The 26,610-nt window shown below is 34.3% G+C and overlaps 1 protein-coding gene across 1 annotated transcript; it reads right to left on the reverse strand.

The window, feature by feature from the left end:
* Window positions 1-17,975: 17,975 nt before the first annotated feature.
* On the reverse strand, window positions 17,976-25,580 carry LOC138306185 (uncharacterized). The gene is made up of 5 exons (XM_069246580.1): window positions 23,191-25,580; window positions 22,172-22,257; window positions 21,472-21,562; window positions 18,765-18,984; window positions 17,976-18,128 (listed from the first exon to the last, which is right to left on the reverse strand). Exons 1-5 carry the CDS (start codon window positions 25,481-25,483, stop codon window positions 18,113-18,115), a joined length of 2,706 nt encoding a protein of 901 aa, XP_069102681.1. The 5' UTR covers window positions 25,484-25,580; the 3' UTR covers window positions 17,976-18,112.
* Window positions 25,581-26,610: the final 1,030 nt, after the last annotated feature.

The raw sequence follows: 26,610 nt of genomic DNA on the forward strand, positions 1-26,610 counted from the left end.
GATAATATCTCGCCAACCAGTTACTGTTAGGCTTACGTAGACTTGCTAAAGTCCGATACATTACATGAAGTTTTCTTGATGTTAATGGCTAGCGTTCTTGTGAATTTAAAAGAAATCCGAGTGATATACGTAATGAGATAATGTACCTTTTATTTGGCATAAGTATCTGGCCATGATTTATTAGTCAAAAGTCGTCAAAGCAACCCATGTTAGTTTTCTAAAAAGGAAACCAAAAGATATCCGGAAATGGTAATATTTCTAATGTTATATTTTTCCGAAAATATTCTTCAATGTTAAGAGGATATTAAGATACGAAAATGTTTACTTATTATTTTTTTGCCTTTGAAGAGACATTGATGAAATTGATAATTTAGCAATTAATAAAGAATTATTAAAAAAATGATACTCAGATTCTAAACGGTTTCATTGGTGATGAAATAGTTATTTCAAAAATAATTTAGAAATAAAATTTATTACAGTTATTTCAGGATAATAAGTTATTCAACTTATTGTTCTTGAAAAACTTCAAATATCATAAAATAAATACGTTATATCGTAAATATTTTTTATTTAACTCCGAAATTCAATACTGCACACTTATGTATAGTTTACTAAATTTTATATTTGAATGAAAAACCAATTTCTTTATTCCTTTGTTTGAGTCCTTCATTCACAGCATCTATGAGTGGCCTTGGCACTTTGATTTCTATAGGGGACCAGGCTCCAATTTTTCGAAACAAAAGTACACATATTTAAAGTTAAGTTTTTCTCCTTATGTAACTTACATTGTATTATGTATGTGAATAAATTTGACTAACGTCAGTTTTTGACATGAGATTGTTTCAAGAAATCGGGGTCAGATGTATGAAAATTAATTGGATTTATATTCTTAGAAAATATAGTTTGATTAAAGTTTGTATATTGCAAGAAAATATTGTTCCCCCTAAAATATGATGATTACCCCTAAAACATTTAACAGGACCTAGATGACTTTTGATTTGATTAATATTTAACCAGATTTCGTATTAAATTATTTAAGCTGAAATGTATTTTATAAATTATATTATATAGCATTGCTTTGTAAATACAGGTTCTTGACAGGGGATTTTTCAAGCTTTAGTGATATAGGATTTGAGTTTTAAATCTTTGTAAAATGTAGAGTTTACTGTTAGTATATAATGTGGCTCAGTGAAGCTGATTCATGTTGCTCTTTAATGAATATTCATATACTGTACAATCATGAAAAATGGATAAATTTTGTTCATTTTTCGTTTAATCTCTTTTACAAACGGCCTTTTTACTGGTGCTAGCCACTACATGTACATTGTACATGGTATTAGATACTGCTAGAGTGGTGAAGTTCATTTTGCTGTTATGATATTCATATATAATTTACTTTGTTTGTAACAAGCATTTTCATTGGCTTAAAATTTGACTTTATCGGCCCATAATGGAAAAAATGTCATTCATACTATCAGAACAAATATACATTTCCAAAATGAATTCGGAATTTTTGAAGAAATTATCTGAATTATAATAGCAGCTTGAATTTAAAGAGAAGTAACTCGTTTTAATTCTTTATCATACAAGGGAAGTAACTCATTTAAATTATGTATTATACAAGGTAAGTAACTCATTTAAATTCTGTATTATACAAGGGAAGTAACTCATTTTAATTCTATATCATGCAAGGGAAGTAACTTGTTTTAATTCTATATCACACAAAGGAAGTAACTTCCTGTCTTGATATATATGAATATGTTTGATTAAAAGATAGTAACTTTGGTATAAATAAATTTAATTCTGTGTTAAGTGTTTATTATACATGTATATTATACAGAGTAGATAACTTCTGTTTGAATGTAAATCTCTTTGAATATAACTACATAGTTTTTATCAACATGTTGCCAATATCCCAGGAGATCGTATAGCAATTGTTGAAGTGGAAAAGATATCACCTTCCGGAAAAATTGGTCAGAATGTGATATCTTTTCCACAACAACTAGCTAGGAATCGCAGTGACTGTAAGAGATAATTTGTGTGAGAAGGGTATATGATGTAGGGGAGATAACTCGTGAGAGAAGGGTATATGATGTAGGGGAGATAACTCATTTGTTACCTGTATATGATACAAGGGAAATAATTTGTGTGTAACCAGTATATGATACAGGGGAGATAACTCCTGTGTGACAGGGGAGATAACTTTCTGTGTCAGTGTTTTGGAGTACATTAAGTATTTACAAGGTGTATGTGGTAAACTCAGAAATTATGTATATCCTGTCTTATTATTCCATTAAAGCTGCTGCTTTTCTTACCTGTTTATTTATATGTTACTTTTTAAATCCGATTCTATAATATGTTGACATTATAACAAACTTATGATGTCTTTAACTTATTTCCAAGTGCATCTTTTACTTTAAATGTGTTCAATATTAGTTCAGCCACTTGGCAATATTATTTGTAAAATAAGATTCAAATCATCTAATAAATCATGACACATTTTGTGTAAAATTTTGTATATTTGCACTACAATCTTGTCTATTTACCAAATATATTTTGTACTACATGTATGTAATAACGATATTTTCTCTCCATGCCTTCCTTACCTCTTTTACTACACATATGTACTTTAAAACCAAACTTTAAAAACTATGTAATACTACTACATTGTATGTTAATTCTTAGGATTATAAGAGTTGTTCTCTAAGTTTTGATAATATCAATTTGTTTCATGTTCTCAGTTTCTTGGGCTAGGAATTTTCGCATACAATCTGTATCTATAGTAACAGGTTTCTGTGTGTTACATACAAAAGTCGCATGACCACTACAGGTATAATTACAGAGTATATCACATGACCACTACATAAAGTAGTAAATTTGATCGGTAGATTTTATATTAATGAGACCATTGAAAGATCTCAAAAGTCATTATAATGATGAACAACATGAAATTAAGATTCCATTATAAGAGTTATAGATAAATGTTTATTTTAATATTTATTTATGTATTTACTAATGAAGTGGCCATAGATTTTCTAAAGAGGGAACCAAAAAATTTTAAGTTTACTTTTATCTTTCAGTATTATTTTTTCTTTGTCATGAAAACATTAGTGGCCACATTAAATACAATATTTAAAGTCCTATATTTATTTATCACATTATCTGCTTGATAGCAGGGATGCTGCCTGTGTCACAGGAAACTGGCACAATTTTTCTTTTTAAAGGCCCATAACCTTTCCGGAGCAAAATATAAAGGTTTCTTAAAGAACATTAATAACATCAGAAAATGCATACCGATGACCTAAAATAAGGTTACGACACCAAACATATGCAAGATTTCCTGCGTAATATATGAAAAAGTGGAGAGTCCATTCGCTGTTTTGACGTCTGGTGCAGTGATAGTCAACTACCGCGCGGTATTTAGGACGACGGTGAGAAACATAATACGACCCGCATTATGAAAATAAACATTTTATTTATTTTAATCAAATCGTTCAGAAGGTGATGATAAATGTAGTATTAATGGTAAGTTAATAATTTTTAAGACTCTACAAAATTATCGATCTTGTTTTACATTCCCATTTTAAAAATAAAAAACCGTTTCGGAAAGGTAGTGGGCCTTTAACCAACAGTATAATATAAAATATATATATGTAGGCTGTACCATGCTTAAAACATTTTGTGCCAGGTCCATGTGGCCTGTGTAATATTTTTGCATGTCACTAGTGTAATATATAACATAAAATGCTTTTTATTGGCTAGAAATCCTTTCTGATGTCAGTAGACCTGAGGTTTAAGATGAGGATAACAAACTTTACTTATAATACAGTAGTTTTGTTGGTCGTCTGAGGTTCATTATAGCCGTGTTTTACTGTAACTAGGAAACTTCTTTAGGGGGAATTGATATTTTTTCACTTTTCAATGTGTCAAGGTACCAAAAATTAAAAAAAAAATGCAAATGAAATTAGAACTAAAATGTTTTAATTTTGGTAGGTGAAATGCTTAGTGGGGATGATTATGGTAATTACAATTACATGGTATTTGAATGCTATATAGTTTTAAAGTTATGTTTAGGTATCGCCAAAGCACCTTTTCTATCTCTGAGATCTCTGTGATGTGATATATATATATATATCAACTATTCTAATTAAAAACATTGAAATAATGTATGGTTGTCGGTGTTATTATTAAATATATGAATTTTATTAATATTACAACAATTGTGAAACAATTTTGGTTGGTTATGAAACAACAGCTAACTCACTACTATACCCCTGTGTGGTAGAATAGTTGATAGGAAGGAGACGAAGGTGTATAAACTCCATCAATGTTAGAGGTGTATAGCACAACCAGACACTTTGGAATCATTACATCCTATCTAGACAAACCTGTCATCGGTTTCTCAATGTTGTGCATCTAATGTTATTGGGTCGAGTATGTCGTCGGGGATCAAACAGAATTGAAAGTACAGGTAACGGATCATCAGTGAACGATATAATTTACAAGTAGTCTTATTCTGTTGTTATACTTTTTACAGCAGCTTTGTGTTATCTTGATAGGCATACAAGGTACATCAAAGTACTGAAAGTACTGTAGCAGTAAACAACCTCCATTTATCTCTGACTAACCTCTGGGATCAAAGGCCGCATTTGCTGTGGTTCTAATAAATATATCAAACTGCCCACTAATGAACAAGTTATCGGCACCCTTATGTAAGTGAAAAAAAAATACAATGTCGGTCTGGATATGTACTCGAGGATGACGGGTACTGTAAGTCAGCCTTCACGTGCATAGAGACTGGGCAGTGATGTAGCAGACGACGATTCAGTATTACTGCAAATTAGTAAACAACCCAAAAATAAAATAACATCAACTATTTAAGCAATAACGAAATAAAACAACATTGATATACGTAATTATTTTTTGTCAGAAGAATTACCATTAATTGTTTTATTTCCACACACTTTGAACAACTCCAGTTATTCTCTGTACACATGGTCATTTCAGTGCAGAATCTTAAATGCAAGAAGGAGTATTGGATTAATTTTGTCGAAGTCAACTTTGTTTAAAGGCCCACTACCTTTCCGATTTCTTTGTTTTTTTTGTTTGATTAATTAACGTCCTATTAACAGTTATGGTCATGTAAGGACGGCCTCCCATGTATGCGGCGTGTTGCATGTATTATGTGCGAGGTGCGTGTTTTGGGAGGCTGCGGTATATTCATGTTGTGTCTTCTTGTATAGTGGAACTGTTGCCCTTTTTATAGTGCTATATCACTGAAGCATGCCGCCGAAGACACCGAGCAACACACCCCACCCGGTCACATTATACTGACAACGGGCGAACCAGTCGTCCCACTCCCTGTATGCTGAGCGCTAAGCAGGAGCAGAAAATACCACTTTTATAGACTTTGGTGTGTCTCGGCCAGGGGACAGAACCCAGAGGGACGAACGCTCAACGAACGGCTTTTAATTTTTAAAATGGGAAAGTAAAACGAGATCGATATTTTTGTATTGTCGCTAAAGTTATTAACTTAACGCTACACGTGTCATCACATTATGAACAATTTGACTGAAATAAATAACATGTTAATTTGCATAACGCGGGTCGTCTTATGTTTCCCGCCGTCGTCCTAAATACCGCGCGGTAGTTGACTATCACTGCGCCAGACGGCAAAACAGCGAAATAACTCTCCACTTTTATCAAACATTACGCAGGAAATCTTGCATATATTTGGTTTTCTAACCTCAGCTTAGGCCATTGGTATATATTTTCTGATGTTATTAATGTTTTTAAGAAACCTTTATGTTTTCCTCCTGAAAAGTAGTGGGCCTTTCCGAAAGAAAATTTAAAGGTTTCTTAAAAACATTAATAACAAAAGAAAATATATATCAATGGCTTAAGATGAGGTTACAACACCAAACATATGCAAGATTTCCTGTCTAATGTACGATAACAGTGGAGATTCATTTCGCTGTTTTGCCGTCTGGAGCAGTGATAGTCAACTACCGCGCGGCATTGAGGACGACGGCGGGAAACATAAAACGACCCGCGTTATGAAAATTAATTAAAACATTTTATTTATTCTAATTAAACAGTTCTGAAGGTGATGATAAGAGTGCTTGTAAACGTATAGTTAATAACTTCTGCGACTCTACAAAATTCTTGATCTCGTTTTACATTCCTATTTTAAAATTAAAAGCCGTTTCGGAAAGATAGTGGCCCTTTAAAGACCCACTACCTTTCCGAAGCAAAACATAAAGGTTTCTTAAAAACATTTATAACATCAGAAAATATATACCGATGGCCTTGGATGAGGTTACAACACCAAACATATGCAAAATTTCCTGCGTAATATATGTTAATAATCTTTGCGACTCTTCAAAATTATGGATCTTGTTTTACATTCCCATTTTAAAAATTAAAAGCCGTTTCGGAAAATTATGGACATATGATGAGTTCAACAACTAAGACACTTGTTATGTCAAATTAAAGAACAACAAATGCACAAGTTACATTGATTTTTATTCAGACGTTAGCTGATTGCTCTGATGCAAAACACAAACTTACCATTTAACACATAATTTTAAGTAATGTCCCAATATCATTATTTTATTAAATGCCCACTTCCCTACTGAAACGACCTTTAATTTTCATATACAATTGGAATGTAAAACGAGATTTATAATTTTGTAGAGTCGCAAAAGCTTACCATAATACTACATTTGCCATCACCTTCTGAACAATTTAATTAAATTAATTAAATGTTAATTTCATATTAACGCGAGTCGTATTATGTTTCCCGCCGTCGTCCTAAATACCGCGCGGTATTTGACTATCACTGCGCCATACGACAAATCAGCGAAATTACTCTCCACTGTTATCATATATTACGCAGGAAATTTTGCATGTGTTTGGTATTGTAAAATCATCTTAGACGATCGATATATATTTCCTTATGTTATTAAAGGGCCACTACCTTTCCAGAACGGCTTTTAATTTTGAAATAGGAATGTAAAACGAGATCAAGAATTTTGTAGAGTCGCAGAAGTTATTAACTATACGTTTACAAGCACTCTAATCATCACCTTCAGAACTGTTTAATTAGAATAAATAAAATGTTGAATTTTGATAACGCGGGTCGTTTTATGTTTCCCGCCGTCGTCCTGAATGCCGCGCGGTAGTTGACTATCACTGCGCCAGACGGCAAAACAGCGAAATGAATCTCCACTGTTATCGTACAATAACAGCCTTTAAAGGCCCACTACCTTTCCGAAACGGCTTATGATTTTTAAAATGGGAATGTAAAACAAGATCGATAATTTTGTAGAGTCTTAAAAATTATTAACTTACCGTTAACACTACATTTATCATCACCTTCTGAACGATTTGATTAAAATAAGTAAAATGTTTATTTTCATAACGCGGGTCGTGTTATGTTTCCCACCGTCGTCCTAAATACCGCGCGGTAGTTGACTATCACTGCACCAGACGGCAAAACAGCGAATGGACTCTCCACTGTTTTCATATATTACGCAGGAAATCTTGCATATGTTTGGTGTCGTAACCTTATTTTAGGTCATCGGTATGCATTTTCTGATGTTATTAATGTTCTTTAAGAAACCTTTATATTTTGCTCCGGAAAGGTTATGGGCCTTTAAATATATGTTTCAATTAAATAATAATTTAGAAATTTCTCTTGATCAACGTTATTGGTGACCTAGGAAGGCTAAATAAGGAGGGTTGGTTAACACTCTGGCACTGTTGACGTTAATCATTTGTCAAGCATTGAGAAATGTTTGAAATATTTCACAAAATGAGTAGAAAACACTGATTTAAGCAAACCTGTCTTTGCAATAAAATTCAGCACGATACATTATGTAGATGTTAAATTAAAATCTGTTTCAGTGAAATGGAATTATAAGTGCATTTTATAGGAACATGTTAAGATATCAATATTTAGCATACCGGTAATTAAACACAATGAAGCGAACAGAGAAATCGTAATAATATATCTTTATTACGGATGGAAATAATATATAAATTGTAAACCAAAAGGTCCTTGAAAGGCAATAAGAATAGGTCAGATGAGACTTCATATCAGGTGACCTAATGAACTATGATTTAAAGGCCCACCTTTCCGAAACGGCTTTTAATTCCTAAAATAGGATTGTAAAACGAGATCGATAATATTGTAGAGAAGCAGAAGCTATTAATTAACCATTAAAACTTACACATATCATCACCTTCTGAACAATTTGATAAAAATAAATAAAATGTTAAGATTGATAACGCAAGTCGTCTTATTTTTCCCGCCGTCGTCCTAAGTACCGCTCAGTAGTTGATCGTTATTATTGCGCCATACGGCAAATCAACAAAATGACTGTCCAATTTTATCATATATTACGAAGGAAATCTTAAATTATTTAGTCAATCTCTCCCAGAGTGCATTGCGGTCCCCACAATTTCAATAAACCCTTGGAGAGATTGGTATTTGGTATGAAATATTAACATATTTTCTGATATTTATATTAATGGTTTTTTTCAGAAACCTATAAGTTTTGCTCCGGTAAGGTAGTGGATCTCTTACAGATACAAAAAATTAATGCTTATCTCTCTTTATTTTTCTTTTGGCTAAAAGTTTGAGGTTATTTTTCCATAGACCAACAGAATTGTACGCCGTGTATTATGACGTTTTCGAAGCACATTCATTGGCCAACCAAAATAAGGCCCTTTTGATCAATAATTGTACATGTAATATCAGACACATATATATATACAGTGCGTCAACGAAACAGATTATCCGCTTTTTACTGAAAAAGCTTGCTTTTCCAGTATTGCTACGGCCCGGATGACCCACTAATTTAAATGCGATTGACCTCTCATTTGCATGCGATTTTTTCTCTTTTCCTCTTTCTAGAACAAATATACTGCCATAGTGCAGTTAAACAACTTCTATGGTATTTCATTAAATAGAATAGTTTCAAACATGTCTACAAAAACTATAGCATGAGCGTCTATAATTGAAAAATAGTGAGGATAATTTGCATCAGTGGTAGCGATCGGTGGCCTAATTCTCGCCAGCATTTGCATATATTTATGTAAACATCCGGTTTGGGTAACACTAAATAAAGGAATTGTCAGGATTTTGGTATGTAAGTATCTAATTGTAGTTTGATGTATACATTCATAATCTATTATATAATGACATTTTTTTATTCATCCCGACGTACGAAAGATACAAAAGTTGTTTGTTTTTACATGTATTATATTGATAGTCATTTTGGAGAACAGGTACGTTCGTATTGTGATCATGTCATTACGATGGCCCACTGAATTTAACCAAGTCTCACTCAAACAGACGCTTGTTAACTTACGTACGCATCAAGCGTCTGGGTGATCTATGCAGAAGCTAACAAACACGATAAATTCTGAGTTACGCTGGTTCCTTATCATTTCGCACGGATTGTCAACTAACGCATCCATTCATTAACGAAGGGAATATTTAATACACGGATACAGATACAATGAAATATCGTGACACTCAGCAATAGTGTAAACGGCCGAATGTAAACAAAGACGTCATCACGCAAAGCGGACCTGTGATGTAAACTTGCAAGTCAAGAGATATTTTCCATTTAATTATCGAGCGTAATAAATGCATTCTCATATCTGAAAAACACCGAAGAATATTTGAACACTGCATGTTGCAAGCCACCTTGCTAGTAAAAGTACGGAATTCTTTTTGTATTTGGAGACAGAAGCAGTGAAAATCGTAAGTTTCATTTCGTTTTGCTTCTTTGCCTATCATGCCTATGGGTCGGTATATTATTATATGAACTATTTGACAGACATCTGCACATGAAGTGAACACATCATGAGTATGTGTGAATTCCTGCTAACATCCATATAATCGACGTTTTATTTTATTACAACGCAACAAAATTGAATATCACTTTAAATTTGAAGTAGTTTGTTGTTATATAATTAGCAGTTGACAAGATTCATTTTTGGTATTATTTTCTAATGCGATGACATCAAATTTAATATTAATGCATAGAGTCAATTTACCAGAATTTAGCATGTATGTGTAATACCAGAAATATATATACATAGAGATTGGCAACTCCGCCATTTTTACGATCGGCAGATGTACCTCTGTATGTGCTTAGGGGTTTTTAGATAAACTTTTAAATAGTAAAATACAGCAGAATAACTTTGAAATATTATAAAAGTTCAGTAATTTTCAGATGGTTTGAGGACGATTTTGGAAAGAAAAATAATATTTTAACTTATATATTAATAAAACAAAATGCACTTCCGGTTTTGAATGTCTGATTTTCGAAAAACCAGGTAAAATTGCCGATTTTCATGCTTTCAAAAAACATATTAAATAACATCAATTGGACAAACTGGTCACATCAAACCATGCTATAATGTTTAAACTTTGTATTGATGCAAAAATATCATGTTTAAAAGAATACACTAGAAAGTAGTTAGCCAAGGGAAAATATCTATAAACCGTAAGTCCCGCTGCCTGTCAACAAAGACAAAGAAGGAGTTTCCAATCTCTATGTATATATGTTTCTGGTAATACACATGTGAATACAGAATTTCTTTAGATAAATAGAAGAATTGTAATGCTAGATTTATTTAAGACCATTAATATCTGGGATTTCGAAATTGGCGGTATGAACTTAAAACATCGATTAAACAGTCACTACATTTTAAAATTTAAGAATTTATAATAACACTTACCAAAATAAACAATAACCTGTGCACTGTAATATATCATACATGGTAAATTTACACTTGCTCAATATTACAGTATTTGGTTTAAAGTAAGTTTTGCTAACAGTCAAAACATTGTATTTTATCAATGTGTATCAGATATAGGAGACAAATTAATTATGATGCTAATATATTAAAGATGCTTCCACCGCTGACAAATGGTATTTTTTCACAATCAAAAACGGGAGCAGACAATTTAGTATTTTTCTTCAGTTACAAAAGTTAAAAATATAAATAAAATAATTAATTGCATGCATCCCAAAAAAATTCTGTAGCACTATATCCTATATGGAATGAAGTACTGAGTGCGCTTGACCCAAAGGAAAAATTAATTATTTTATATTATTTTTTGTGTTAATTAGACTTATGCATACACGATTAAGGTTAACTAATTATTGTTCAAATGATGAATATCATTTATACTCTGTCGGCGGTGGAGCATCTTTAACTCAATGTACTTGTGTACATGAGTCCAATTTCTTCCTTTTGTCATTGTTAGATGATTTCTGTAACTTTTTTATAACAAATTAAGAATATTGATATATATGTTAAATTTTATAATTACAGGACTCATTGGCTAGTCATCTGAAGCAGATTCATAATTGTTGAAGACTGGAGATTATCAGGATTACATTGGAAGCTGTGAAATGATTCTAAGGATGACTACCAGGCATATATTAAACTAGCTGCGACAACATACATGTAGCTCTGGACAACAAGCATATGGATTGGTGCTTCTCATTCGCATTGTTTCATAATGCCAATTAAAACACAAATTTGCAACTTTTGCAAAGAGTTGTCACCATTTGACATGCTGCCGATTGTTATCAATCTGTGGAGAGATAGAAGGTGTTTAAACTTTTAACTTCACAGACTGACTCACATGTTAGTCTTTCTGTTTTGTTGTAAAATTCATACAAACAAAAAGAGTTTTCTTGGCTTGAATGAAACACACTATATATGTTCTGACAGACGGTCATTATCAGAACTACAATTCTGTCCCATTGACTGTAATGTTGCAAAACATCAAGTGATGACAATTAGTGAGTGTCGAGTAACTTTGCATTTAGATATATATAGAAATATCCTACATTTATAATATAAACTGATAATTTATTTACCCATCATCACGCCTGAATTATCATTGCTACAATGTATATTTCAATGATTCACATCTGTGACACGGCCATATAAGAACATTGTATATGGAATGACATTCATTTATTTGCTACAACAGAAACATATTAAACAGTTTTACTTGTTGACTTTGTGCAGTGTGTTCACCAAAATGACACAAATTTTAACGCTTCTGGTGACATAGCCCATTGGTTGTTCCCATTAGTTGATGCCTCTATCAAATGTTTTTACAACTGTTTCTGATCTTGTTACCAATATATGTATAAACATTTGTAAGCAATGTGACATTAACAACAAGTTGCCAATAATGTGTGATTACATGTACGTTAATTTCATATTCTTAACATAATTAAATGGGAAAAAACCTTTAAAACATAACAAAAAAGTATTTATTTTAGTACATAAACATAAAAACCGATCATTGATTTACAAGGTCAAGGGGAGTAACTTGTACATGACAATTTCAAAATTGACTAGGGTACACGAAATTCGGCAGTCCGGAAAATTTGTAATCTGGGCGGTTTAGGCTGGGAACGAAGGTGTCCAGATTATCGAGGGTCCAATGTACATGTCAGTGTATACAAATAACACACTGATTTTGAGAATGGTTGTTTTAATATGCTGTTAAGAATTCTCAGTGTCCATTTTATGCATTATATAGAGACAGTATCATACTGAATCTGACTTTGATATATGACTTTTCTTCAATATTGCAGCAAAGTATCAAGAACTGCTCTTTACTTACTAATATACCTGAATACATTGTGTGTATCACAGAAGAGAACTAGAAAAAATAATGTATTGTGATGTTATTTCATGTTTGTATTAAAGTATTTTTGAATAAACATAATTCAAAACAATTCAGTTTTGATCATTTCTAATGGACAGACAACCCAAATCTAATGGACAGACAACCCAAATCTAATGGACAGACAACCCAAATCTAATGGACAGACAACCCAAATCTAATGGACAGACAACCCAAATCTAATGGACAGACAACCCAAATCTAATGGACAGACAACCCAAATCTAATGGACAGACAACACAAATCTAATGGACAGACAACACAAATCTAATGGACAGACAACACAAATCTAAAGGACAGACAACACAAATCTAAGGACAGACAACACAAATCTAATGGACAGACAACACAAATCTAAGGACAGACAACACAAATCTAAAGGACAGACAACACAAATCTAAAGGACAGACAACACAAATCTAAAGGACAGACAACACAAATCTAAAGGACAGACAACACAAATCTAAAGGACAGACAACACAAATCTAAAGGACAGACAACACAAATCTAAAGGACAGACAACACAAATCTAAAGGACAGACAACACAAATCTAAAGGACAGACAACACAAATCTAAAGGACAGACAACACAAATCTAAAGGACAGACAACACAAATCTAAAGGACAGACAACACAAATCTAAAGGACAGACAACACAAATCTAAAGGACAGACAACACAAATCTAAAGGACAGACAACACAAATCTAAAGGACAGACAACACAAATCTAAAGGACAGACAACACAAATCTAAAGGACAGACAACACAAATCTAAAGGACAGACAACACAAATCTAAAGGACAGACAACACAAATCTAAAGGACAGACAACACAAATCTAAAGGACAGACAACACAAATCTAAAGGACAGACAACACAAATCTAATGGACAGACAACACAAATCTAATGGACAGACAACACAAATCTAATGGACAGACAACCCAAATCTAATGGACAGACAACCCAAATCTAATGGACAGACAACCCAAATCTAATGGACAGACAACCCAAATCTAATGGACAGACAACCCAAATCTAATGGACAGACAACACAAATCTAAAGGACAGACAACACAAATCTAAAGGACAGACAACACAAATCTAAAGGACAGACAACACAAATCTAAAGGACAGACAACACAAATCTAATGGACAGACAACACAAATCTAAAGGACAGACAACACAAATCTAAAGGACAGACAACACAAATCTACAACACAAGTTTATAGGACTTGGAATTAATGTGTAGACAAGTTGTGATTTATAGGCAGAGAAGGACAATCAAAGGGTATGGGAACCAGGGTGTCTGTTACCCCTGAATAAAGATTTGAACCCTTCTGATTCATAGACTGGAACAGTTCACTATGAATAAATAGGTATGAATTGACCTCTGTTGTACAGAATTGGTGTGTAATAATACAAGTGATGAGAGTTCTAAGTGTTTACTGTAGAAGATCTAGAGACAAAACTCATTGTTTTTCAATGAAAAGGAAAGTCGGTTTATTTTCCCTACTTACCAAATTTTCGGTTCTACATTTGTATTCTGCGGCTCAAAGATAATACTACATGTATATATGATCAAGTTACTTGGTATTTTGCGGGTTAAGTATTCGTTATCTTAACACTATTCAATGAAATCACAGAAATATTTCCACTGTGAAAATTTCCAAGGGTACAGTAGTGTATGGTGAATCTGGTGTGTGGACAAAGAATGTTGTTTTATTTTAACATTAAGTGAGAAAAGAGAATGATTTTGTATGGAGTACTAATGATGGGTACTATACACCAGCTGTCTTTCGAGTATGATTTACTTTCTCGATCCAAGTAATTCAGGAAAGTTTATTTCTGAAATAACATCTTCATCATTTATATTGATAGGAATCCCCTTTCAACATTTAAATCCAAGATAATAATCTTATCCAACTTGTTTTGAAAATCTAGACCGTGGACATTTAGTGGTCACGACAGGCGGTCTGTTTACTGTATCTATTAGTACATTGTGTCTGTGTCTGGGCAATACAGAGAAACGATTGATGTGTGCAGCTTCCATGGTGTAAATGAGAGAGAACTAGCAGTTAATTAACATCCCCAGTACTGGTGTGCTTTCAGCAGTTTTTTTTTTATATAAAAGGTCATGTATTTGATTATTTCAATTTTATGATAATAGATAAAATAAGATACTGTTTACTCATTCACCCATGAAGACATTTAGACTCTTCCAAATCATAAACAAGATCAGAGCCCAGTTATTCAAAAGGTGACCAGGCTAATCAAAGTTTAACGATAATTTTCAAATCAAGACAAATTATTTCTGGTATTAAATTTATATTACAAAGTTTACAAAATTTTATAAGATTCTTAGGAACTCTATTTTTACCTACTTGCTTATTTTACTGAAGATAATTCACAATTTTGCTGCAAATGAGAAATAAAAATTTCACTAATCATGTGATTAAGCTAATCATCCTTTGAACAACCAAGTCCAGTTTATTGTGAAATTTCAGGGGTGAATGAATTGTGAGACAGGTGGTCAATATTGTTAATATCAATATATACAATACAGAAAATGTGACTAATCATGGAGGTGTGTGTGTGTGTAAAGGTACTGAATGTTTAATAAATATTTAAATGTCTTGGTAGATGCTTAATAAAAGATGTAAGCAACAAACAGAATTTCAGCAGAAGATTTCTTGTTACCACGTATCAAACTAATATTTCTATGACAGCCGATCAGATTAGTGTTTCTGGGACAACCAATAGGCAATCAGATTGGTGTTTCTATGACAACCAATAGGATTGGTGTTTCTGTGACAACCAATAGGATTGGTGTTTCTGTGACAACCAATAGGATTGGTGACATGTTTCTACAACAACCTATCAGATTGGTGTTTCTGTGACAACAAATAAGATTGTCACCTTTAAACCTATTGGATATATATATATATCAAGAGCTACTTTCCTTTGTTTCACTGTCAGTCTGATAAATTAGAGTTACTTTCCTTTGTTTCACTGTCAGTCTGATAAATTAGAGTTACTTTCCTTCGTTTCACTGTCAGTCTGATAAATTAGAGTTACTTTCCTTTGTTTCACTGTCAGTCTGATAAATTAGAGTTACTTTCCTTCGTTTCACTGTCAGTCTGATAAATTAGAGTTACTTTCCTTTGTTTCACTGTCAGTCTGATAAATTAGAGTTACTTTCCTTCGTTTCACTGTCAGTCTGATAAATTAGAGTTACTTTCCTTCGTTTCACTCCGTCAGAACTGAATGAAGGGAAATAAACCTGATCAATCAGACTAATAAGCTTGATGGTTTATATTAGGTTACCCTATAATTACTGTCAATGTGACAAACGTATGGCAACTGTTCCAGCAGAAATAAAAAAAAAGTTTTGAGTAAAAAAACTGATCTGCACTTGACAAACACCAAACCCAAGAACAGCCAAAACCAAGGACAACAAACCAAAGGACAACAAAAACCAAGGACGAAGTACTAAAAGTCCAAATACAACAAAACTCACCAAGGACAATAAAACTCATCATACCCAAGGACAATAAACCCCACCAAGCACAAGGACAATAAAACTCATCAAGCCCAAGGACTATAAAACTAAACATGCCCAAGGACAATAAAACTCATCATACCCAAGGACAATAAAACCCACCAAGTCCAAGGACAAAAAAATCCACCGTGTACAAGGACAACAAAACTCGTGGCAATAAAAATCACCATGCCCAAGGACAATAAAACTTACCAAGTCCAAGGACAACAAAATTCACTAAGCCCAAGGACAAGAAAACACACCAATCCACAGGACAGTTAAACCCACCAAGCCCAAGGACAACAATATTCACCAAGACCAAGGACAAGAAAACTCACCATAGCCAAGGACAACAAAACACACCAAGTCCAAGGACACTAAAACACACCAAGCCCAAGGACAATAAACACAGTATTTATGGTAAAGGTAACTTACTTAAGAGGATTTTATCAACATTATTATATAGAATTTTTCCCCATTTATATATAGTAACTATCTCTACTCAGTCTTTTAAGACGGTTCTTGTCATATAGGGTGGCATCATAAAGTCCATTAGGATTTTCTTTAGTTCCTTTTTAACGATGAATGTGGCCCGTTAGTCTTTGTTAGCTTATTGCTTATATTTACATTGTATGTTTCGTATAGAATATCTCTAATACTTAATTTTTTTTAGCACGCATCAGCAAATGACGTCACCATGTTCAAATACCGAAACAGCCGAATTTTCCAGAAGAAAATATAGTGCGTCGTGAATAAATCACAAATAACCCAATAAGTAGGTTTTGAAGAAATAACTTTTTACTTTTCATCAGTAATTTTGTACAATTGACAAAACGAAATACAATTCATATCATATTTTTAAATGGACATCATTATGAAAAAAATATCGCGTAGTGGCGTGTAAAATACGGTAATGCGGCACCTAAAATGAGACAGATGAACTTGACGACAGTGAGGCCTAGATGTAAATTTACGGATATAACAGCTTACGCTATTTATTTTACAAAAAAATGACGATTGACAGAGAGCGACACCCAACTTCAAAACCATGCAGCGTACCGTTATTCTATTATTGTGATGTACATTAAGGGACGAAGTGAAATGAAGGGAAGTTACTCTAATCTAACCCATCTGTCCCATTTGTGGTCACACACAAAGCATTCATGGGGTTGATATAAATGATAAAATATATAGATATGAAATGATACATGTAGTAACCCCTAAAATATTGAGGATGAGGTTGCATCTCGGCAAACAATCTTGCCCAGTAAGCTTGCCTGTCACTTCCTCCTCCTCCTTCTCCTCCTCCTGCTACTCTCCCTCTTCCTTCTCCTCTTCCTCCTCCTGCTACTCTCCCTCCTCCTCCTGCTGCTACTCTCCCTCCTCCTCCTGCTATTCTCGTCCTCCTCCTCCTGCTACTCTCCCTCCTCCTCCTGCTATTCTCCCTCCTCCTCCTGCTATTCTCCCTCCTCCTCCTGCTATTCTCCCTCCTCCTCCTGCTATTCTCCCTCCTCCTCCTGCTATTCTCCCTCCTCCTCCTGCTATTCTCCCTCCTCCTCCTGCTATTCTCCCTCCTCCTCCTGCTATTCTCCCTCCTCCTCCTATTCTCCCTCCTCCTCCTGCTATTCTCCCTCCTCCTCCTGCTATTCTCCCTCCTCCTCCTCTGCTATTCTCCCTCCTCCTCCTGCTATTCTCCCTCCTCATCCTCCTCTTCCTCCTCCTCCTGCTACTCTCCCTCCTCCTCCTTCATCCTCCTCTTCCTCCTCCTCCTGCTACTCTCCCTCCTCCTCCTTCATCCTCCTCTTCCTCCTCCTCCTCATCCGACGATGACGATGATTTATCCAATGTGTGCGCTGTATAAAAGAGGACTCGTTTTAAACGACATTTAATTTCATCATGCAATAACACAATGAAAACAATCTTTTGAGTTTAGTTTTCGTATTTCTTCTTTTTATTTAAAACATGTTTATTTGAAACTGATTTAAAGGCCTACTACCTTTCCGAAACAAAAAGTTTTCAAAAACATTAGGCCTAACTTAAGAAAATTTATATCTATGGAATAACATGAGGTTACAACACCAAACAAATGCAAGATTCCCAGTGTAATATATGTTAACAATGAAGATTATGTTTGCCGCAATTATATTCCACTATAGATTAAGACGCCAACAGAAAATATAAGAAGACCCGTGTTATAAAAATTAACATTTGAATTATGTTAGTTTAATTGTTCCGAATGTGATGGTAAGTGTAGGTTTTACTGTAAGCTAATAACGTTTGCGAACTTACTAAATTATTAATCTCATAATACTTTACAACTAAAATAAAAATAAAAACAAAACCCCGTTTCAGTTTTAGTAATAAACCTTTAAACAACAAAAATACAACACCGATGGAATTCGGCAAACCTCGTCCGATTCCGTTATCTTACATCTAATATGTAGGATACCGGAATCGAGTGAGGTTTATGAAATGCAGAGCACGCTTACCTTTTCTTACATATCACACCATCTCGCTTCTCAGTGCATCCTACTTTGTGCCACCAGTAAGATTCCTCTGTACATATAACCACACACCGGTGATTTCCATGCACGTTATAATGCCGAGTGTACCAATTGGTGTACTCCATCCGCTGTCCCGTTCTGCTCCAAACCCACTCATCTCCCTTCAGATTCCCACCAAGTAAGTAGTAACGTGACCGCATGTTATCTACGATATGTAATAAAAAATAAACGATAAAAAGCAAAAATACATTTATGACTTCTCTAACGATACAAAATAAATGTAAATATACAAAATCATACTAATCCCTTCTCTAACGATACAAAACCACTGTAAATATATGTATACAAAAATACACTAATCCCTTCTCTAACGATACGAAACCAATGCAAATATACAAAAATACACTAATCCCTTATCTAACGATACGAAACCAATGCAAATATACAAAAATACACTAATCCCTTCTCTAACGATACGAAACCAATGCAAATATACAAAAATACACTAATCCCTTCTCTAATGATAAAAAGCAAATATAGATATACAAAAATACACTTATGCCTTCTCTAACGATACAAAATCAAAGTTAAAATACAAAAATACACTAATCCCTTCTCAAACGATACAAAATCAATGTAAATAAGCAAAACCATACTAATCCCTTCTCTAACGATACAAAATCAATGTAAATATACAATCATACACTAATCCCTTCTCTAACGATATAAAATCAATATAAATATACAAAACCATACTAATCCCTTCTCAAACGATACAAAATCAATGCAAATGTACAAAAATACACTAATCCCTAATATACAAAACTATACTAATTCTTTCTCTAACGATACAAAACCAATGTAAATATACAAAAATACACTAATCCCTTCTCAAACAATACAAAATCAATGCAAATGTACAAAAATACACTAATCCCTTCTCTAACGATACGAAACCAATGCAAATATACAAAAATACACTAATCCCTTCTCTAATGATAAAAAGCAAATATAGATATACAAAAATACACTCATGCCTTCTCTAACGATACAAAATCAAAGTTAAAATACAAAAATACACTAATCCCTTCTCAAACGATACAAAATCAATGTAAATAAGCAAAACCATACTAATCCCTTCTCTAACGATACAAAATCAATGTAAATATACAATCATACACTAATCCCTTCTCTAACGATATAAAATCAATATAAATATACAAAACCATACTAATCCCTTCTCAAACGATACAAAATCAATGCAAATGTACAAAAATACACTAATCCCTAATATACAAAACTATACTAATTCTTTCTCTAACGATACAAAACCAATGTAAATATACAAAAATACACTAATCCCTTCTCAAACGATACAAAATCAATGCAAATGTACAAAAATACACTAATCCCTAATATACAAAACTATACTAATCCTTTCTCTAACGATAAAAAACCATTGTAAATTACAAAAAAAACTAATCCCTTCTTCGTCGTTGAACCGTATACATCCTCGATAATCCGGGGGTTACTATCACTGTCTTGATATCTACCCCTGGACTATGTCATAGCGTAAACCAAACTGAAGGATCTGTGTGTGACAACAGATGGAACAAGTACATGTATATGAATCCTTTTTATGTGCTTGGAATCAATCGAATAACGTCCAATAACCAACTTATCACTTTAAAGATAGACGTCGTCACTCTCTGTAATCTACAAAGAAAGTCTCTTCAGACATGTGCTCAGTTTTTGAGCTTATGTCATGGTGTAACGCCCGTTGTCTATCCGTCCATCAACATTTTCTTCAAATCCCTGATGGTATTGACGTAGTCGATTGGTGTTAAGCAGATTTGATTACAAACATTCTTCGGGGAGGGGATCGATTTTGCATAAATGATGCTTCTGACCCCTGGGGCTTGGTTGACACGGCTGAATAGGGGAAATAGAGAAAACGAATCTTAAAATAAGCTCCTTATCATAGAAGTAGATGATAGATATACACTGAATTTGATCCGAAATATCCTTGGGAGAAGGGGATCAGATTTTGCATACATGGTGCTAGGCATTAATCAAATGTATTCTAAGCGTCATTAGTCATAAAGTTATCAATGTATTTTAACCACAATGGATGGATACATCGTTAGAGTAAGGAGACCAGAAATCGCCTAAATGGTGTCTGACATCCCTCTTCTTCCTCTGTGAAATTTGTTTTTGCCATAATCATTGCAATGTGAAATTTGTCTTCTAAATTTCTCCTGCAATGCCCCAGGGTTGATATGATATAGTCAAGGGGTGGCTATAATCTCCTAGAGTATCGGGGATGGTTAGGGGTGGCTATAACGACAGTGATAATAACCCCTGGAGTATCGAGGATGGTCTATGGGTGCCTATAACGACATTGATGAGTATCGTGAATCGCCCAGGGGTGGCTATAACGACAGTGATAGTAACCCCTTGAGTATCGAGAATGAACTGGAGTATCGAGAATCGCCCAGGGGTGCCTATAACGACATTGATATTAACTCCTGGAATATCGTGAATCGCCCAGGGGTGGCTATAACGACAGTGATAGTAACCCCTTGAGTATCGAGGATGAATATTATGAAAACACGTGAAATAATAGAGGACAAATAATTTAGAGAGAAAAAAGAGCAAAGATTCCCGATAAGATGTGTTACATCTGTATAACCTGTTAACTCCTCCAGTTCTCTGACGATGAATAATTCTTCCTCTTCATTTGTAATATCTGCAACTGAGGCTTGCAAATTCTGACATTGTTCCTAGAATATACAAAAATTTACATTAAAGTGTCATAAATCACAGTAAATATGTTAGATGCAAAGTGATATTTTTGTCATAAAATATCTAATCCACTTTGAGATACCAATACGATGTGAATCAACTATGTTTTATCGTCGACTAGTCCCACATTTCGGTGATTTTACCGTCACATTTTATTTGTGATTTGTGACGTCATAGTCACCGAGGGCAGTTGGGACTTATCCACGGTAAATCGTACTTTATCCACGTCGTTCTGGGATCTCGAAATCTCCGTATTGAAACATACATGCAATTGAAACATATCCCCCCCCCCCCCCCCCCCGAAAAAATTCAGTAAATAGATAAAATAAATAAAAACATATGATAATACAATAAAGATGATAAAATCATTTCATATACCTATAAATTACCATTATTTGTTTATGCATATGTACATGTATATTAAAGATATTAAACATTTTAGTGCAACCTGTGTGTGTGTGTGGTACATTTACCTATACTATCATACACATAATTAGACCTAGTTGAATTTGCCATACAATGCTGATGGACTTAATAGGATTATCGAAAACCTCGCTTACCGATTGTATTGTGAACTATATACTTACTGTAGCAAGTTCAAAGTTCATCTTTCCATCAATAATTTGATAACAGAAATCCCCATGGGCCACCCAGGGGTCCACACACGTGTCCACTGAACATATCACAATACATGGTCATTAATGGCAAGATTGTGTAAATTTTAGAAAAAGCACGTAGAAATTCTCAACATTCTCAAACTGAAGGTCATGAGTGAAAAAAACTTTTAAAGGAAAATCTTTGTGAAAAACACGAGAGAGAATTAAAATCTTTGTGAAAAACACGAGAGAGAATTAATATTGGCCAGAGATATAAAGTATTGGCTAATACACGGGGTTGTATTAAATGATTTATCTAAATAGATTTTTTTAAAAGATATTGACCTATATCACAAAATCTATAGTACTCATCATTAACCTGGGCGCCTTAGAAAACACTCTGGTGTTTGTGTTATATCTCCGTACCATTCAAGTTAATCAAGTTCATTGGGAGGAATATTGAGGCTAAAACAAAGGCATTTTTGTACCTTATAGGAACTTTAAAAAATCGCAACTTATATATAAATTTAAGTAATTTTTCACATATGGAAATCCTGATCTAAAATATTTTTCTCATCAAGAAAAAATGACCAAGTACTATCAATAAACAGGGCTAATATATACGTTATATTTAGCATACTTTCACGTGACTACAGTGGCTGGGAAAAGACCATTATTGCGTACGAACTCAAGATTTTTGCGTGGCATATCGTTTCGTTCTCAAACAATATCTTTTATAAGACATTTTCTTGTCCCTTCTCAACCATCTCAACCATCTCAACCGATAACGAGACCATATCGTAACATATGTCATATGTCAATGTGTTAAAACAATTCTAAATTATAACACGGAGATATTGGTAAGTGACGGAATAAACCAAGGCAGATTACGTATATAAACGACCACTAACTATGTATTTAAACGTGTTATGTTTAAACAAGTATGGAATAAAACAGGTATGCCTGGTAAAATTGTCAAAGTCAGAAATTATACAAACCCATCCCATTACCTGCTATGGCAGTAATCAACTCCTGGACCTGTTGTGTGGTGGCTTCCAGGCCTGCTGCAATGGCGGACAACTTAACATTAAATTGGCCCTTCAGCATCTTCATCGTCGTCTGCATAGCTACCAAGGAAACGTTCATGTCGCCATTACCTCTTATGGTAGTTTCAAGCTCAGTTTGAACAGCTACCAAGGAAACGTTCATATCCGCATTACACAGTTTGGTAGATTCAATCTCTGCTTGAATAGCTATCAGGGAAACGTTCATATCCTCATCCCGTTGTTTGGCAGATTCAATCTCTGCTTGAACAGCTACCAAGGAAACGTTCATATCCACATCTCGTTGTTTGGCAGATTCAATCTCTGCTTGAACAGCTACCAAGGAAACGTTCATATCCTCATTCAACTGTTTGGTAGATTCAATCTCTGCTTGAACAGCTACCAAAGAAACGTTCATATCCTCATTCAACTGTTTGGTAGATTCAATATCTGCTTGAATAGCTACAGAAGAAACGTTCATATCCTCATCCCGTTGTTTGGCAGATTCAATCTCTGCTTGAATAGCTACCAATGAAACGTTCATATGCACATCCCGCTGTTTGGCAGATTCAAAATCTGCTTGAACAGCTACCAAGGAAACGTTCATATCCACATTCCGCTGTTTTATAGTTTCAATATCTGCTTGAACAGCTACCAAGGAAACGTTCATATCCTCAAGTTTCGTTCGAAAACCTTCACACGAAATATCTGTACAATTCTGATCAGCCGTTATTAAAATACCCATGTCTTCATTCTGTTTTTTGGTAGTTTCAAACTCCTTTTGAACAGCTACCAAGGAAACGTTCATATCCACATTCCGCTGTTTTATAGTTTCAATATCTGCTTGAACAGCTACCAAGGAAACGTTCATATCCTCATCCCGCTGTTTGGTAAATTCAATATCTGCTTGAACAGCTACCAAGGAAATGTTCATATCCTCAAGTTTCGTTCGAAAACCTTCACACGAAATATCTGTACAATTCTGATCAGCCATTATTAAAATACCCATGTCCTCATTCTGTTTTTTGGTAGTTTCAAGCTCCTTTTGAACTGCTACCAAGGAAACGTTCATATCCACATTCCGCTGTTTCATAGTTTCAATATCTGCTTGAACAGCTACCAAGGAAACGTTCATATCCTCAAGTTTCGTTCTAAAACCTCCACACGAAATATCTGTACAATTTTGATCGGCCGTCATTAAAATACCCATGTCCTCATTTTGTTTTTTGGTAGTTTCAAGCTCCTTTTGAACGGCTACCAAGGTAAAGTTTATATCCACATTCCGCTGTTTGGCAAATTCAAGCTCTGCTTGAAGTGTTACCAAGGAAACGTCCATATCCTTATTCCACTGTTTGGTAGATTCAAGCTCTGCTTGAACTGTTACCAAAGAAACGTTCATATCCTCATTTTGGTTTTTGGTAATTGCAAGCTCCTTTTGAACAGCTACCAAGGAAACGTCCATATCCTTATTCCACTGTTTGGTAGATTCAAGCTCTGCTTGAACTGTTACCAAGGAAACGGTCATATCCTCAATTTGGTTTTTGGTAATTGCAAGCTCGTTTTGAACAGCTACCAAGGAAACGTTCATATCCTTATTCCACTGTTTAGTAGATTCTAGCTCTACTTGAATAGTACCCAAGGAAACGTTCATATCCTCAATTTGGTTTTTGGTAATTGCAAGCTCCTTTTGAACAGCTACCAAGGAAACGTCCATATCCTTATTCCACTGTTTGGTAGATTCAAGCTCTGCTTGAACTGTTACCAAGGAAACGGTCATATTCTCATTTTGTTTTTTAGTAATTGCAAGCTCCTTTTGAACAGCTACCAAGGAAACGTTCATATCCTTATTCCACTGTTTTGTAGATTCAAGCTCTGATTGAACTGTTACCAAGGAAATGCTCATATCCTCGAGTTTCGCTCTAAAACTTTCAAACGAAATATTGGTACCATTATTCAGCCTCTCAGTAGCCTCGAGCTCCTGGTCTGTATGTCTGGTCCCAAGAGAAACTTTCAGCTGCTTTTTTACCGTTTTCATGTCTTCTTTTACCTCATCTATAGTAGCTTTGACCTGATCCATTTGTTGTCTACTTGTTTGTGCCTCGCCATCTAAGTAACGTCGAATTATAGGCAAGACCTCTTCTAACACCTCATTTATATGAATCGCTTTATAGAACTCCCGTTTACGGTCCGGACCGATATGTTGTTGGTAAGTGGTACTTACCAGTAGAAATATTACTACGAATGTGTACATTGGATACATTTCTGTTACTGTTAACAGAGAGACAACGACGTCCTATCTGTTGTGTATCTTATCCACGTGTGATGGCACCTCTGTAATTCGACAAGTAATACTTCACCAATCACAATGGTGTTTAGTCCAGATAATTTAATGTAATGCGATTTGTCGTTGGTCAACAAAAATAATGTACAGGGTATGTGGTAACAAGGAACTCTTCCCCCTACCTCCCTCAATTGTTGTTGAAGAGGCCTTTATCTTCAGTAAAGTAGATTTTAAGTAAACCCGGATGCTTCGATTCCGTTACATCGCAATGAATTTGCGTTATCCTTGAGTTCTCCTTTAGGCTTATTTTTTGATGATTTATTTATTTATTTTTATTATTATTGTTTTTGATGAATGTTATATAGAATTAATGCTTTTGAATTTAATTAAAATTATCATAATTTACCTTTAGATGATAACATTTATGTGTAAGTAAAGATTTGATTAATTCGGGTATATTAATTTAATATGAATATCACACCCCCTCCCCTCTATCAACGTAAAGATAATAATATTAGATTCGAAATACTCGATTGAATGCAAATGTCGAGAATAAAATATCAGAATATTTTATTGCATACTGACTCGTGTTAGCGGTGCCAATCCTGTGGCGTGTTGTTTGTGGTCTACTATCGAACTCTAATTGCTTAAGACATATTCTACCAATCAGCACTGCGTTTACAACCTGTCCTATGTAACACGACTGGTCATTGGACATTATACAGTGGTGTGTCTATTTCCGTTCCCAGCTGATGAGGAACTGTTCCGCCTCCGTCCCTCCGCCATTTGATGTTAAGTGGACTTCAATTGTTTCATCTTCAGTAAAGTATCTTTGATGAACATGTTTTGTTTATGCTACTAAAGCCTTCTATAACAACATACATACACTTACATGTTCGTGACTATGTTTTGATGAATTATGTATATATTTTAATCATAAATAGGATAATGAAAATACTTGAAATAATTAGTTTTTGATGATTGATTAGCGTCTAAACTTGATTTTATTCTCACCCAACAAAACTGTTTATTTGTACAGTACATACAATGTAGGTATTAGCCCAGGACCACTCCTGTACGAGGCAAGCACATATTACTATGTGTGG

The sequence above is a fragment of the Argopecten irradians genome, chromosome 13, assembly GCF_041381155.1.
Source record: "Argopecten irradians isolate NY chromosome 13, Ai_NY, whole genome shotgun sequence".
Classification (NCBI taxonomy): Eukaryota; Metazoa; Mollusca; class Bivalvia; order Pectinida; family Pectinidae; genus Argopecten; species Argopecten irradians.